The sequence below is a fragment of the Hetaerina americana genome, unplaced genomic scaffold (genome assembly GCF_022747635.1).
Source record: "Hetaerina americana unplaced genomic scaffold, ioHetAmer1.1.p SCAF_18, whole genome shotgun sequence".
Lineage (NCBI taxonomy): Eukaryota > Metazoa > Arthropoda > Insecta > Odonata > Calopterygidae > Hetaerina > Hetaerina americana.
Window position 1 is genome coordinate 3,005,540 of NW_027286741.1, and position 17,487 is coordinate 3,023,026.

The 17,487-nt window shown below is 38.7% G+C and overlaps 1 protein-coding gene across 2 annotated transcripts; it reads left to right on the forward strand.

Annotated features, from left to right (window-relative positions):
- Nucleotides 1-6: 6 nt before the first annotated feature.
- On the forward strand, nucleotides 7-17,099 carry Galt (Galactose-1-phosphate uridylyltransferase). Of its 2 annotated transcripts, none has more exons than XM_071584364.1 (7): nucleotides 7-686; nucleotides 6,882-7,051; nucleotides 7,901-8,106; nucleotides 9,236-9,464; nucleotides 9,717-9,933; nucleotides 13,643-13,748; nucleotides 16,761-17,099. In XM_071584364.1, exons 1-7 carry the CDS (start codon nucleotides 599-601, stop codon nucleotides 16,861-16,863), a joined length of 1,119 nt encoding a protein of 372 aa, XP_071440465.1. In that variant the 5' UTR covers nucleotides 7-598; the 3' UTR covers nucleotides 16,864-17,099. The 2 variants fall into 2 exon arrangements, with proteins under 2 accessions (XP_071440465.1, XP_071440466.1); XM_071584365.1 differs by lacking the exon at nucleotides 7-686 and adding an exon at nucleotides 4,958-5,094.
- The last annotated feature ends 388 nt before the right edge of the window (nucleotides 17,100-17,487 follow it).

The following is a 17,487-nucleotide window of genomic DNA, read 5'->3' on the forward strand; positions in this document are numbered from 1 at the left end:
AGCAGAGGTACAGAAATATTAGCTCTATGTAGTTGCTGGCCCTGGTCCTTCATAATTTCTCTTACGCTGGAAAGTTGTGCACGGGGCACTACACTTATTCGTCAGTTTGTCCCAATGTTTAACAATGAATAACGCTGAAAATGGGAACGACCGGAGCAGCGCTAGAAATATTTAGGGTTTAAAAACTCAGTCAATTGAGGGGCTGGCTGGTCAGTCACAACTTGCGACTGCGATGATATTTCTGAAAGTTTAACAATTTTCATGTGCCGGCTATTATAGTCGCTCTTATCCTCCCATATCATAATAGTTGCATGACATTTGGAAAAGTTGCGTAGAACCTAATTGATCTCTTCCTCGTTCTTTACTCATATATTTAATCCGAAATACAATTTGAGTGTGATCTCGCTATTATAAGTTCAGTTTCTTCAGTGTTCGTTTCAGTTATAATATGTGAAAATATTGGAGTCCTTTGGTTATGCTTAGGCAAACGTAAATAAACTGCCAGACTAATGAAAGATAGCTTAATTCGTGACCTAATTACCAACGGATGCCGTACTACTTTGTTGCTATGTCACCGTTATCAAGTCCTGTCCGCTAGATGATAAACCACGAAGTATTCGATAAGCACTTAAACGGTCAACCAAGGAAACTACTAGGTCCGACAATAATGGAGTTCGATTCAACTGGTAAGTGAGGATCGATGGCATTATCATTAAGTAATATTTCACTCGACCTAAAATGTACTCATTTCACCGGGAATAGAAGTTGAGATGGAGCCTTCCTGAGATGGAATCTTGCAGCGCCTGCAACTGTTAGTCACGGCGGGAACGAGAAATGGCGGATACTTGAATACTTGTATTTCATCATCGACTCGAAGTTAAACGAATGAATCTAGAATAAAGTCTGATTATTTTGATACATAAAAAACTTATTCCCTCCATCAACTACATGAAATTAAATAATTTGTTTTATCATGTCAAAACATTGGCTAGGTCGAGGGTTTTTTTAGAGCCAGTGGAGCCCGTCTAAGGTTGTGCCGTTTAATTTCTAAGAAAACTTACGGTTGTCCAGTCTCATTTTTATTGAAATTTTTTTTTCCGCTAGAAATTAGTGATAATGATAAATTTTCAAACAGCAAGTGTTTCGTTGCGTAAGAAATAACCTCTGTTCATACATGTAAACAAGTCATTGATAGCGAAAGTCCGGACCTTTAGCATACGTATGTATTTCACGTGCACCCGGTATTTTTCCGTGTCTCAAACGTACAAAGGCAGTACCCCATTATACAATTGATCACCGGGATTCCGTCAAACGGTAGGACTACGTTTATTAATCCCACCTTGGGGAAAATATTTTAAATTATAAGTCATAACTTGGATAGTAGGTAATATACGAGGGGGTATTTAGTAAAGTTTTAACTATTACTAAGAAATAATCGAAATAGAAACAATTTTTATTTGTAAGACTTCTCTGTAGGGTCACCATTCAGAGTAATGCATTCCTCCCAGTGTTTCTTGAGCTTTCATAGCCCATTATAGATGGAACTCAGCTGATTGTATCGTTTCAACCATTGTTCCACCTCTTGAATAACGTATTGTGTTGCCAAATCTCTGACCGCTCAATGGTTTTTTGAGTTCTGAGAATTAGTAAAAGTTGCTTGGGGCAAGATCGAGAGAATTAGGTGAATGTAGTTTATCAGTGTGCAGTTACAAGCAGAATTGATGGTCTGACCCCTCTCCGGGTAGTCTGTAAAGATGACTCCAAATCATTCCCAAGAAAACAGGCGCCATGACCTTCCCTGCAGACTTCTGCACCTTAGTCTTCTTGGGGGAGGGGAGTCGCCGTGCTTCCACTGTAGATTCCACATCTAGACAGAAAATTGACTTGGAAGATTCATTGTTCTGAAGCGAATACAAACCTTGCTGCAACCCTTAATGTGCCACAAAACCTAAAATTCTCTCTCCCGCAGAAAGATGTTGCCAGTATACCCCTGCACTCTTCCCTTCCCATATTAATTATCGTCTCCAACTCTGCAGACATTTGATGGATGTCGAGGAGCTGATTTTATCACAAACAAGAGCAATGAGATGCATTGAATTTGCTTAGTCTTAAGATCACTGTAAACTGCCTTTTTCACTACTGGAGTCACTTCAGTTTGTCTCTATACTCTCTGTTATGTAAAGATAAATTTCTGTAATATTTCACCACATGCTGATGCCCATGGTTACCATTTACGGCATAGATGCCCTCAATGTGCCTCACCTTGGCAGATATGGTAAGTTATCTATTACTCTGGATAGTCTGAAAGTACAGCTTAGTGAACAAGCAGCCTCTTTAATGCAGACAAAGTTTCAGAACTCTCCTACCAGGTCTGTCAAATAAATTCGCAACCTGAGGCCATGAAAACTTTATTTTGCAAAATTTAGTCTGCATCGATTATTCCCCTGTTCATAGTACTCTCCATTCGTTGCTATGCCCTTATTCCATCTTCTTCTTTTTCACTGTTTAAAGCACCCCCCTGAATGTCCTCTTGGCAGTTAGTCTTTTCAGTTTTCTCGTCGTTTCTTGCTTTATTCTGTCCACATCTCCCCAGTGATGTCCCCTCATCACATTTTTGCATTTTTAAAATAGGAAAAAATCGCAGGGGGCGAGATCTGGCAAATAAGGAAAATAATCAAGGGTGGCGATTGAATTTTTTGCCATAAACTGGTGAACAATCAATGCTGAATGAATGTTCAGGTGCATTGTCATGGTGAAGGATCCATCCATCATGTTCGGTAGTAAAATAGTGTGCCCTGTTGATTTTCCTAAATTCAGTGCATCAGCTATGATTCCGAACCCTTTTTCGACGATCGGTAAGGACAAGGGACCGCACACGATCAATGTTGTCGTCAACACAGGTGGTTGTAGGTCATCCCGGTTGATAACTTTTACCGCACTTCACCAAAAAACTTGATGTTGATTTGTTGCTTTCCATGATTTCATCAATTCCCATTTTTGACGAACAGAAAAAACAAGGAAAACAGAAACTAACATAACTGGCACCATTATACACACAGCTTGACGATGGGCCAAGCGCAGACGGCTGCTCATTGGGTCTCGGGCAACTAGTGCTTGCTGCTAGTGTATAGTCAGCGTCGTGGCCACCACATGACCCCAGTTCGCATATTTTTTGGGCAGACCCTGTACTTTAGTGACTGTCTCTTAACATGCTCTATTTAGTAAATGCTTATTTTAGACATTCTCTAAACTCTGTTTTTCAATTAGATATTTTGTGGTGGATTTTGTGATTTATTGATGGATATAACAGTATGGACAGAACCAAAAATTATGAGTAAAAATTTGTAACTATGTATTTATGAACATGACACAGGCTAGTACATTTCAATGTCATGCATAGGGTCTATAAATATGTAGTGAGGGTGAAGAAGGTGAGGGGGTGTTACAACAAGGTGGATATTGGCAGCGGGTGACACCAGAGAGGCAGGATTAGGAAGTTTAGGGTATGGCCGTTGCATAGAACTTACATTGGAGGCATTACGAAAGACATGGTAGGTGGATATTGATTGAGCTGGGTTGATTAAGTAGGACAAGGCATTTGACTATGTATGTATTGGCCATGACTATTGCATGTGTAGATCCCTAATATCTAGTAAAGGTCATTATTATCCCTGGGAGAAAGGTGCATAAAAAAAGAGATATTGGTTGATTTTGGTTCTAGTGAAGCAGAGATTTCTGTGTTATGATACAGGGATGTGGATTTCAAGAAAATGAGCTTAGCATCATGAGCTTTAATAACTGACCTTCTCTTTTAAAAGTAATCAAATAATTTTACTGTAGAAGGTAAAATTTTTTGTTTTCTTGGACTGCTATTGAGTTATTTTTGACAGCAGACAGTAGGTTTTGGCCAATGGCCATGTTTGTTTGCAGCTATTAATTTTTTCAGATCATTTACCCTGTTTTTTGTGCAACCAGCCTTGATTTTTGGAGTCAACCCTCTCTTGGCAGTCATTAATTTTTATTCAATGTATGGCGGCTAATGACTTTATAGCTGGCCCTGGTTTTATTTACTGACCCTGTTCTTTACTAGATGGCCTTGATTTTTGGAGCTCAGGCCCCTTATGTAATGTTAAAATAATAACATGATACATGCACAATTAGATAGATAAGAGTATGGTAAAGAATTTAGGCCAAGCTTGGACATAGGACGAGGATATGACTTAGATGAAGATAGCTTAGATCCAGGCTCACACAATGATGAGATAGAAAGGGCATCAAGAGAGATGAAATCCAATAAGGCCATGGGGGTAGACAACATTCCTGCGGAACTACTAAAAGGTTTAGGGAAATGTGGGAGGAAGAATCTTTATGGACTGATTTGTAGCTTCTATGTTGAAGGAATCTGGCCGGAAGACTTTGTGAGATCAGTGTTAGTTCCTATCCCAAAAAGGTAAATGCTACATCATGAGAGGACTAAAGGACAATAATTTGATTTCCCAGGTGGCTAACATGGTTCTCGGGATTATCAACAAAATGATGGAGACCGGGGCAAATGATTACTTAGGAAATGATCGATTTAGGTTCAAGAAGGGGTGAGGCACGCGTGATGCGATTGCAGTAATGAGATCACTAATCAAGAGGAATATAGAATATGATCAGTATGTAGTTGCCTGTTTTGCAGATTTCGAAAAGTCATTTGATATAGTGAATTGAGAAAAACTAATGAGTATATTGCAGAAAAAAGGAATAGATTGGAGAGACAGGAGGCTAATCCGCAACCTGTACATGTCTCAGACTGCTCAGGTGCGAGTGGGGAATGGCGACTCTGGATGAGAGGTGTTAGGAAGGGGTGTAAGGCAGGGTGGTCCATGACTGGTGAATAATAACAACTTTGTAAGTTCCACTGATTTTTATTTTAAAAAACTACCGGTTTCGTTTAATAGTTGACATCATCAGGTTCAATACACAGTACGTGATCATCAAATAGGTGGACAAAGGAAACTGTAGTGTTTATGAAGAGGAAAAAGGAGTCAGAACTGCTCTCAAGTTCCGCTCCCTGTATTGTTTATCACAAAGAAGTTTACAAATTTACAGGTATGAATCCTAAAGCAACCCATTTTTTTGGCCTTCCCAAAACCCACAAAGAAGGCATTCCCATAAGGCCGGTTGTCAAGCGTGTCTGCTCCTTCAAAGAAAACTGGCGACCAGCTTTGTTCAAGAGCATCACCGGCTTCACTCCCAAGTATAGTGTTAAGAACTATCGAGATATGTGCAACATCCTCTTCAAAAAATCACCCACACAGGGCAAACACTTGTTAGTGACTTTTGATGTGACCAACCTGTTAACCAGCATCCCCGTGTCTGAAGCAATGAGAGTGGCTCAGAAGTCATTACATAAAGCATTTGCGGAACTATCCTTTGTTAATGAATTCCAAAAACTCCTAAAGGTATGCATGCAACAGAACTATTTCCTCCTCAACGGAGAATTTTATATGCAAACAGAAGGGCTAGGCCCATTATATCTGCTTCTTGCAGAATTAGTGATGGCCGACTAAGAGGAAAAACTTTTCAATTCAGGAATTGTTCACATCAAGAACATCAGTGTTTGGCATCATTATGTTGACAAAATCTTTGCGGTGTGGACCGGAACTGATCGGCAACTTGACAGTTTTCTGAACTCCCTTAACTCATTATGTCAAGGCATTCATTTTACGTGTGAGAAAAGAGTCAATGGTTGCATCAATTTCCTGGATCTCAAAATAACCACTTGTGGAAATGCTTATGACTTTGCAATTTTCAGAAAATTAACCTCCACCGACCAAGTAATCCACTGCAGTTCGTACCATCACATCTCTCAGAAGCTTACTGCCTTTCATTCAATGATAAATAGATTGCTTAACATCCCCTTCTCTGTGAACAATTTCAATCGGGAACTTAAAACCATCAAATTCATTGCTTCCAACAACGGCTACAAACCTGGACTCATAGACAAGATTTTACACAAAAAGCGCACTTCATTCACACATTCACTTATTTATAATGGGGATGGAAACAGAGAAAAAGAGAACCAACATTTTCAGGGGAGATTTCCCTTGGAGTGGCCAGTGTTTTTCCAAAGGATAAGTGTAAAGAGGCTTTTTAAAAGAAAAGAAATTTGAAGAGTTTACTAAACAAAACAAAAGACCCAGTTAAACATAATGAAAAAAGTGGTGTTTATAAATTGAAATTCAAAGACTGCAACACGATTTATATAGGGCAGACGGGAAGATCATTAAAGGTTAGAAGTGAAGAACACAAATGTTGTTTTCACGTGGCAAATATTTCATTATCCTTCTGTGCCAAACACTTGTGGGAAGAAGGACACACGAGCAGTTTTACCCCCAAAGTCATCCATAGTGGAAGCAAGGGCCAAAGAATAGATGTCTTAGAACAACTGGAGAATAGGAAAAACAATGGAAATGGATTCCTGGTCAATGATAATGTTTTTCCCTTACATTCCCCTCTCTTTGATGTCCCTTACACCCAGTAATCACTCATCTCCTATGTACATCTCCCCTACCTTGCACCACCATCAACCCCCTGGGGAGTACCACCATCAACCCAGTAAATTACCTGATAATAATGCATAATCAGTAATGAAAATACCATATAAAACGTAAATCATTGAGTGGAAAATAAATTTTCATAGGTCCTGATGTCATTAAAATAATTATGAAAAAAGACACAAAAACTTGTAAGAAAACAAATATATATGAAAAATACTGGGAACATACATGTAAACATTATTTCTTTTTGTTTTGAAGAATTGTGTGTGACATTCACATTTTCCTCGAGAGACTTTTTGCCTCCCATATTGACGGCTCTTCCTCTTCCTTCTTCAGAGCACCAGCATCTTCGCTTCAACCCCCTCAAAGGGGAGTGGATTGTTGTCTCCCCACACCGGATGAAGAGGCCATGGGCTGGGCAGGTGGAGCCTGCAGATGAGCCCGACCTTCCCGAGTGGGATCCCAGCAACCCCCTGTGCCCAAGGGCCACACGCTCGAATGGGGAGGTTGGTGGACACCCAAACGCCAGTGCCCTCCACTCTCAAATTTCTCCCCTTCTCACACCACTACCCCAAAAATACATCTTTTAATTTCTCAGTGAAAGTGTTTCAGTAATTGCAAGGCTGGAAGCTAAGTGTAATTTGGTACATGCATTGATTTAATGCAACACAGTATTCAACTAATTCCCCCCACAAGGACATCGTTCAGTACTTACATGAAAGAAAATCTATAAATTATTTTCTTCACTAAAAAATAAGGGGTTCAATGATGATAATCATTCTCTCTTTCAGTTAACTACATTTGAGAGATATGCGATTACTTTTAAAAGTTACATGTCATGATAAAAATTGGCAATATTTACTTTTTTTTAAAGAACCCACACCTGGTGAATCATTTAAGGCTTTATGACAATCATTGACCCATATCAGGCGTAACTGAATGGAAACTTTCCAATTTGGTAAGAAATGATAATTAACACTTGTCATTTCCACTCAACTATTTGCTTTCACACAACCTGGGTTTCAACCTGAAGATGACATGAAGTGTTGAAAGCTGGGACGTGTGAATAAAAATAGTTGCTTGGAAACGACAAGTGCTAATTATCATTTCTCACCATTATTCTTTGAGATTGAGTGGAAGAGGGAAGGGATGAGCAAAAGAGGGGGAAATAAGGTTTAATGAACCAGGCTGGTGCATGAATGTGCATAAAGAAGCAAGTAATTATGCAACTGAGGTTATGAAATTGTTTGCATGAATTGAGCTTATATACTGTTGAGTCCTCAGATTCAAGTGTTTGTAACCAAATATTGAGCAATTGAAAACTTGGTCAACAATGGTTTGCCATTGATTTCCAGGTCAATCCAGACTACTGCTCCACATATGTCTTCACAAACGACTTCCCAGCTCTCATGGAAGAAGTCCCCCACCCCCCCGAAGACAATGACCCCCTCTTGCGCATGGCCCCAGCCACCGGCACCTGCCGTGTCATGTGCCTGCACCCAATGTTGAACAAAACCATTTCCCTGATGAGCTCTGATGAAATTGAAGCCGTCATTGACAGGTGAGGCGGTGAAGGTTTCCTATGGCTCATTGACTGCTGCCGTCTATTGGCATTGACCATCCAAGGCTATTCCTGTGTCTACCCCAAACAATTGCAGACAACGAATGTTTACGTTCTGCACTTTGAATCAATTAATTATTCAGTGATTATCTGAATCTAGTTGATAAAATGGCTCACAAAATCTGCATCACGAAGACAAATAATATATTTGTGGACTAAATAATATGTTAAGAAGCTTTAGAGATTGCACACCACCCATTAATCATCCATGCACAGAAGAGAGAATGAATTTTAATTCCATTTGCATTCCAGGGGAATGTGAGAAAATAATTGCTTAAACCATGTTTTGTCTTTCAAACTCTACATTTACAGATTCCAGGAACCAGGAAAACAGTATACAAGTATTGTATGCTACATAAGCAAACCCTAAACTTGTGGGAATATAGCTATTACTTATAACCAAATAAAAACACCTGAAAATATTCTCTTGTGTCCTTATTATCTTTTTGTGGCATGAGCTAGCTCTAACATACTATAAGCTGTCTCTTGGATTCTTTAGTGGTGATTATTTGTAAAATAAACTACTGACAGCCAGTCTATCAGTGGATGTCATTGTGGCTCATGCTCATTCTAAATTTCTGCCGGTATTTGCAGTCACCTCTACTGATTGCATGAATCACTGCAATATTTTCACATTATATCAATATTTGTAGAAGACTTGGTATTTAATGCTTCTTGAAGCAAAATGAAGCACTACTATCTGCAGACAGCCGGTTTTTGAACTGATTGGACCTTCAAGGGTGGTGGTGGTCGCAGCTGGAGATAAACATAATTTTATTTCCATGCTCAGATTTAATGCACATCCTTTGAATAGTCGCACTTAGGCGACACTAGGCCTCACTCTCCCAACTGCAATACTTCTCTCATGGCCTTTCATACACTGCCGTCATCTACCAAATTTACACAACACCACCACAATAACAATTTTTCTATTGTTCAAGTTTTTATTAGCATCCCCTTAGAGTTGTATTAATTACTCCTCCCTTGATTTCCACTACGCAAAAACGTTTCCCATGTTAATCGAAATAATGGAGAGAAGACACTAAGTAATAGATGACCCACTCTTCAGGTGGATTGAGCAGATGCTGGACTTGGGGTCTCGCTTCAAGTGGGTGCAAATCTTTGAGAACAAAGGCCAAATGATGGGTTGCTCCAATCCCCATCCCCATTGTCAGATTTGGGCGTCGTCGTTCCTGCCCAACGAACCACAGGTGAAGGATGCCAAACAGCGGGCCTACTTTGAGCAGCATGGGCGGCCCCTGCTCTGCGATTACCTGGAGAAGGAGTTGACACGCCAGGTACGTGCTTGCATTGCACTCCAGGTTGCCTTTGTCTTCTCACTCTGTCTCACTTGTCTCTGTGGGTGCCGCTGCTTGGGAATCAGCCTTGGCCATTCATGAGGAAACGGTGCATTTGTGATCACATTGAATTTGAAGCATGCACACACTGGAAGTGACATTTTGGCATTTCCTTTCTCCTCTCCTTCATTGAGTGCATATTCTTTTAATGACATAAGATGATGTTTAAGTCCCCTCTTTTTTGTTTTTCAGGAAAGGCTTGTTTGCACCAATGATGAATGGGTATGCTTGGTACCATTTTGGGCAGTATGGCCGTTTGAAACAATGATTCTTCCCCGCAGGAAGGTGACTCAGTTGCAGAATTTGGATGGATCGCAACGCCATTTTCTTGCCAAAATAATGAAAGTTATCGCAACCAAGTATGATAATTTATTCAAAACATCGTTTCCCTACTCTATGGGATGGCATGGTAAGATCCATCGTTCCTACCTATTGATAAAAATCTAGTACATCATGCTTTGAGTGTAAAAGATCATCAATTACTTTTGTGATGAAATTCTTTTAGGTAGGCCTTAGATGCTAGGGAGTACGAATCACTATTATGTGATACTTATGCCTGGGCAGTTTTCACAAAGTCAATGTAAAATGCGACGTTGTGCATTTGTGGAGAAGTAGGTACTTGGGGGTTGTACAAAGAAAATCAGAAGTGTAAAAGCTGACCACAAACCCTTTTCATAACAAAAATGCAAAATGCCAGCTCATCATCACATTAGTAATATGCCCTATCAGTGGCAGATATGAATGATCCTTAATAGCTATAATATTTTTGATTTTATTGCATCTTGTTATTTTACAATGGCAAAGTTTAAGATAATAATGTGTTATATTTTGCATAGGCTACCTACATTTTGTGAAGAGTACATAGTTGCCTTAATCAGTAATGATTCCTTTTGCCCTGCCTCCACAACACCTGAAAAGCTAATTCACTTCCTTCTTCTCCCAACCTACCTTTAAATGAATTTATTTACGATCGTACTCGTGTATTTATTCCAAGATTGCTTTGTTTAACCTTCTTAGAATCTAGGCATGATAACTCATATTTTTGCTGCGATTGAAATTCTCAGTGGGTGAGTCGATTGTCCCGGTCTTCTCTCTAACATTAATTCCCATGCACCTTCTGGACACACCCGTCACTTCATTTGAGACTGATTGATATTCTACCAATCATGGTGTCCATACAGTGGAACTTTACTTAATAAGCACTTTGCACGGCAAATAATTCCCATAGTGGCTCGCTTAGCACGTTACTTTGTGCATTATGATTGATGAGGAGGGGGGGATTCCCAGAATGATTGTGTGCCTGCTGCTTCAGTTCCTCTTTGGCTCTTGTTCTGCTTGCATCATAGTGTCATTAGTGATCACACGTTTTCCCAAACTTGTGTTCAGATTTATAGTTCATGATTTTTTTCTGTAAAGCTTGATATTATTTTGTGCATAGTTTTTGCAATGTCCATAAAGAAAGAGCCGCAAGAAGACAGCCATTGGAGAAATAAAATAGCCATAGAAATGAATAGGGAATCCTTAATGATAGGTAACGAGGCATGAGCGTGGCTGATCTAGCATGCACATACAGTCGGTCCACATCAACGATTTGCACCATCCTCAAGTAAAGAGACAAATTTTAGGAAATATATGCTTCAAAGGGAGTGACGAGAATAACAACGTAATGGGCACATATCCTCAAAAATATTGATAGGTTGATTCTCATTTGGATAAAGGAAAAGCAATTCCACTGCTGCACTGTTAATAAGGATATGATTAGTGAGAAGGGGAAAGTGATAGTTGCTGACCTCATTAAGAAGACACCAGGATCATCAATGGCCAAAGAAGAAGTATTTGAGGGAAATCACGAGTGGTTCAATAAGTATATATATACCTGTATATATATATATATATATATATATATATATATATATATATATATATATATATATATATATATATATTTATATAAAATTCTTCAGAAGCAAGGTGTTCCTCCCCACTAAATAAGTCCGTGGGTCATATGTGACTGAAAGTTGCTAAAGTAATCCATTCTTAGTATATTTAAATCTACAATGTTTGTAAATTTTATAGAATAAATCCACTTTTTGCCAAAGTGGAACATAGGCCATTGGTATGGATCCCCCAGTTTAAGGTCTCATCAAGAGACAAACCAAAGAACTTGGTGCTGCGCACCCTTTCTATTGGTTGGCCTTTTAAATAGAGGTCTGAGGGAGTTCCCTTCGTTTTTTTAAGTTGACTATACTTTCTTTTTAGTACATTTACAGATGGTATTTTAACGTTAAACCATTTTTCCACCGACAATAATAAGCTATCTTGCTTAGCTTGCAGCTAGTAAGGGTTCTGGTGGCCCACTGCAAGAGTTGTATCATGTGGATAAAGAACTATGATGTTATCCTCAATATCTCTTGGCAAATCATTGATATATAGTAGAAATAATAATGGCCCAAGAATGCTACCTTGTGGTACTCCGCCATTTATGGTTTCTATGGTTGATGAGTGAGTTATCATAATATTGTTGACCCCAATGCAAGAAACCTCCACCATCTGTTTCCTGTCCTTTAAATATAGCTTAGCCATTTATGGGCAAATCCCCTGATCCCATATGATTCACATTTACTTAAAAGAATTTCATGGTCCACAGTATCAAATGCACATAAAGATCACTGAATACACCAACAGAGTATTCCTTTGATTCCCAAGAAGTCATTATCATTTTTAGAAAACTTGTAAGGGTTTCATCAGTACCTTCTCCCTCTAGGCAAATCGGTTCCTTTTCCCACCTTATTGTCTAAGCTTTATATTAAATAGATTTAGAACTAACTCTTTACGGTGCAGAGATGTTGCTTTCTTGATAGCAACCATTCCTCTGTTGACAATGGCGGAAGAAGATGAGGCAAAAGAGGAAGTTGAAGTGGTGATACAGAGTCCACCTCATTAAAGGATAGTGGTATGTAGTGAAATGAACACCAAAGTGATAATTTCACCACATATCACTAAATCTCAAGTGCACCCTACCAGCTGCAATTTCAGCTGAGAACGTGCTGACAGATGATCTAATGAGTGGGAAGTTACTGAAGATGAGAGGATATGACCACCCTTCACATTCATGTTGGTTAGATGGCCACACATCAAGGGATGCTCCCTCTGCCACTGGTGGACACTTCATGGGCACACCAACTTATGGGGACATCACATGGGCAACTAATAGCTTCTGGCAATGAAATTGATGATTGGTTGAAAATATTCGGTGATAATGGTGTGCACTGTCACCTTATCAATGCCAATACAATCTGCAATCATGAGCACACTTAAGTGATGTTCTGAATTCAACACTTCATGCACACATTGAACAATGTCGTTGGTTTTTGACACTGATGGCTGTCCAGCCCGTGGCTCGTCCTCTACATTCTCTCGTCCATCTTTGAAGAGCTTATGCCACAGTTAAAAACTGCAGTTTGTGACATGCTTTCATCCGTGAACACTTGGCAAATCATGCCCAACATCTCTGCACCTGATTTCCCCGGTCCAACACTGAACAAACACTCGCAGAGGATTGGCACTTGGCACTGTTGAAGGTTAGACGCTTAACCATCAAGCCTGCATGGTGCAAATGCCCTGCAATGTACAGTTACACCCGGGAAAAATTGCTCCAGATACTTTTCATGCATACCATGTATGTAAACGTCATTTCCACCCATCAGCAGTTCATCTGGCTGGTGGGAACGCACTACTCACACAGATGTGTGATTTAGCAGTCATGTTATCGTTACAGCATGGCATCTGTTTAAGTGTCTAACACACCCTTTACCTTCCTTTTTTGTTGATTCGCATTGTTTATAAGTATATACTTTCACAATGTGGATTTTCCTTGTTTGGCCAGAATATTCCACCTCATCACACTTATTACTCTCAATTTTGAATATGCATATTTAGTTTTCCTTTATGGGGTGCATTTGCACCCACACACCATCAAATTCTAACATCAATGGCATCAGTAAGCACCATTGCATCTCATTCATATTGATATCATGGTAAGTCAAGATTTTCCGTTGTCATGAACTAATTATGCCGTGGATAAAATGGAAACTTCTAACAGAATCTCTGGATCCTAGGTGCACCCACAGGCCCTGAGCAAGGGGCAGATGACCACTGGACTCTCCACGCTATCTACCTGCCCCCCCTCCTGAGGTCAGCCACCATCCGCAAATTTATGGTGGGGTGAGTTATGCAAGATTCATTGTGCTTCCTTTCACATAGAGGCGAGTGATTTGGCTCCCCCCCCCTCCCCCCCCCCAGTGCCCCCATTTCATAACTAAATGCAACTGTCCCTCTGCTGTCAAAGCAGAGAGCATTTTGTGGCACATTGTGCAATCCAAATGGTAAGAAGGTTAAAATGGCAAAACCAAAGCTAAACATTAATTCTTCTACATGATTCAGAAATGTTTACATATATTCATTTTTACAATAAAATACATCCATATTCAAAACATATTCACGTGCTGATGTAGTTATTTTTTTTATTTGCCTCCATCCATAATTCTCAAAAGCAAGATTAAAATCAGGAACAACACCATCATTTTTTTAAAGAATTTCTCTTTAGCTGGCAAGAGCTTATTTAGATTTTCTATCAAAGAGGTCTTACTCTGTACATGCACGCATGCAAGGCATATGCAGCAAACGTGGTTAGGGATTTCCATGGCGGGAACAGACAGTAATATTTATAGAGCACAAAATTGAGACATTCACGATTTTTGTTTGTTTTTCACAAATATCACTTGAATTTTTTCAACTAAAACATGAGAAGTCAGCAGGAATATAATTTTCAAATACTGTGGCAATTCGTGCGCATGATAGTCACTTGTGGAACTTTCTTTTCAATAATCAATTACTACATCTAATTCTTTGAGATCTCTCAGAAATTTGACTCACATTCACCTGGATAATGAAACCTGCTGGCCCATAATACTCTTGGGCAAGTCACACAGTTATGAGAGAATCTCTCAGACTAAGAAGAAAGAGCAAAGGTGATGCTTACTTCAGAACACTTCGGCCTATGTACATGAAACTTGGTTGGCAACATATTTAGAACACACACTTGTGAATCACAATGAGGCATGGATTTCATATTTCCCTGAAATAGTTTCTTGGTGGATATTAGTTCATAAATCCAAAATATTATCATTATTATGATAAAACTTAACAAACCTAGTAATCATAACTCATTTTTGGTCCAGAGGAAACCCTTAGCAGATAGAATTGAAACATGTTAAAATATCTTGCAATATCTTCCATGAGTCAGACTGTTTATTTTCACTGGATTTAGTCAGCCTCTGAGAAATATCCTCCTGCCCCTATCGCCAGGTCTATATTTTCATCAGAAATTATTTCTCTCTACAATACCTCCAGCAACTCAATACAAACACATTCCATAAAGTTACGTATAAGCCAACAAGTTTTATCTGAGGCAAAGCCAGATTTGTACAAATAAGTGTAATTAATGCAAAATCATTTAGTAAAATGCATGGTGTGATGCCTTACTTCAGAAAATAAAAGTGCTCGAGTGATTCCTTTGGCCATTTTTGAAATTCAAGTTATCTTTTCTCCCATCTTATCCTGCTGGCATTTTTTTATATTTTGACGACTACTAAATTCTAGTTTTCCATCTGTATTCAAAAACTATTTTTTCTTTGACTTTTTAGATTGCCAAATATTTTCCACTGCATCATGCATAAATGCACCAGGGTGGTAATTTTGACTGGTATCATGAAATGCCGCCAAATCATTCTTTATATTAGGGAATTCTAAATTTATAAAAAAAATCAGTTTTCATTATAATTTTCTTATATTATCATCAGAAAATGATTTTCCGGGCTCATTAAATGGAATGCCCCAGACTTACCCAAAAAATCAAAATGGACAGCATATACTGCATTTTGAATAAACTTTCATTGTTGAATTAAAAATTAAATCCTTTGTGAATCATAGTTAAATTAAAACAAAGTTTTTACTGAAGGTATCTTATTTCATTAAACTCACTCCCTCCTGGCTCCATCACACAGACCATAAAGAAGCTCCTTCTTCCCATCACCCTCACTTTCCTTTTACAACAAGGTCGGAATTCGTGATCCTAATTAGACCTTGACGATGATGCCACTCATTGAAACGTATGTTGGTCAGTAAAAAGCTCAAAATGCCGGTGGTTTCAGGGTTTACTTTTTCATTCAGAGATGGACAAGTCTGGCAAATATGCCTCATGTGCCATTCCATTTCAAGAGATGCCAAGCATCCTGTTTTCCATCATTCTCTTCATCTTTTGTTCAATCCTGCACACTTTTTTCATATTTTCTTTACCTTTCATTAAGATGTGTTAACTCAAAGAGAAGAAGCCGAGAGCAGTCATTGATCAGCTTTTTCAGACTTAAACTGTGTGTAGATTCACAAGGTCCGAGGCAAAAGTGTACAGATTTAATGTAAAATCTAAATGCTGGCTAACCCTTTCTTTTTCACCCTGGTTGCTACCTCTACATTCCATTCCATCTGCACTTCTAGTTTTATTCTCTTGAATGTGTTTTTCACTTAATTTTTCATTTCACTTAATTTAATTCTTAATTTTTTGTAACTCTACTTTATGATCTGCTATGCTCTCACTTCCAATAAACTGCAAATTAATTATGCTGGCCCTCAATCTGTGCCTGACCATTTACTCTACCTGATATTTCTCTTAATCCCCAGGCATTCTCCACACATACCTACATCTATTGTTTTGTTCTAACCAATTAAATATTTGTTATGATTTCAATATTTTTCCGGCAGAACTTTGTTTCCCCCCTTTGATCATTCCTTGTTACTCAACACTAGTCCCTAGTTTGTATTTTTTTCTCTTGTGCCTCACCAATGTCCCCGTAGGAATGGGGGAAATCTTACTGGAGAACGAGATTACTATAATGAAGTAATGAGTGATTTTGCAAAAATCTTCAAGAAATGATTGATGGAATATATGTGCAAAAATTTTCTGAGAGTATAGAAAGAATCTCATGATGCTATTCTTTAATAAAATGCATTGTATTGACCCTAAACAATTACTCAATTTTGTAAGGTTAAGTAAAACCCAAATGCAATATCAAATCAAAAAAATCAAAATTTTTGTTAAATAAGTGTTTCCTTTTTGCTATAAAAATACATTTCCATATATAATATTACAAACGAGCACAATTCTTTCTTTTTTTACAGGTATGAGTTGCTAGCTATGCCTCAAAGGGATTTAACCCAAGAACAAGCAGCCAGAATTCTTCGAGATCAGTCAGAAATACACTATAAATTGAAGACATTGTAACTTGGGAACCATAGTAGTCTTATTTTACTACACCTTATGAAGAATGGCTTTGTCAAATATCTTCATTATAATTTACATTTGATTTACTCACAGAATTTTTTGATTAAGTGATATCATTCTTTCTGATAACCTATTGCTCAAAACTCAGTAGCACTGTTACAATATTATAACTCTGTGTCTAAGTATAACCTGTTTCAACAATTAAATAAGGGGTTGGAGCATTGCACTATACATACATAAACAAGTAAACTATGCATTATCATTAACACCCTCATTATCGACCACAACCTTATTGTGGTGGATGGGCTTGTGCATTCTGATTAACTCTAGAACTGTGCTGGTAGGAGCAATGATAATTGCTCCCGGTAGGGTCATCCATGCCAGATAGGCCAAAGGTTAGGAGCCAGACGAAAGATAGTCCACGCAGCATCTGTTCCTCTACAAGGTAACTGCAAATGCATCTAAATCTGAGTCCAGTGGGGTGGCCATTAAAACACTATTCAGAAAAGCAATGGCCAACAGCCTCAATTATCCATTCTACAAACAATGATAGACATAAGGATTGTAATGGTAAGCCCCAGCAAACCTTTGATTCAGCCTACAGAACCATACAAGGTAGCCAGC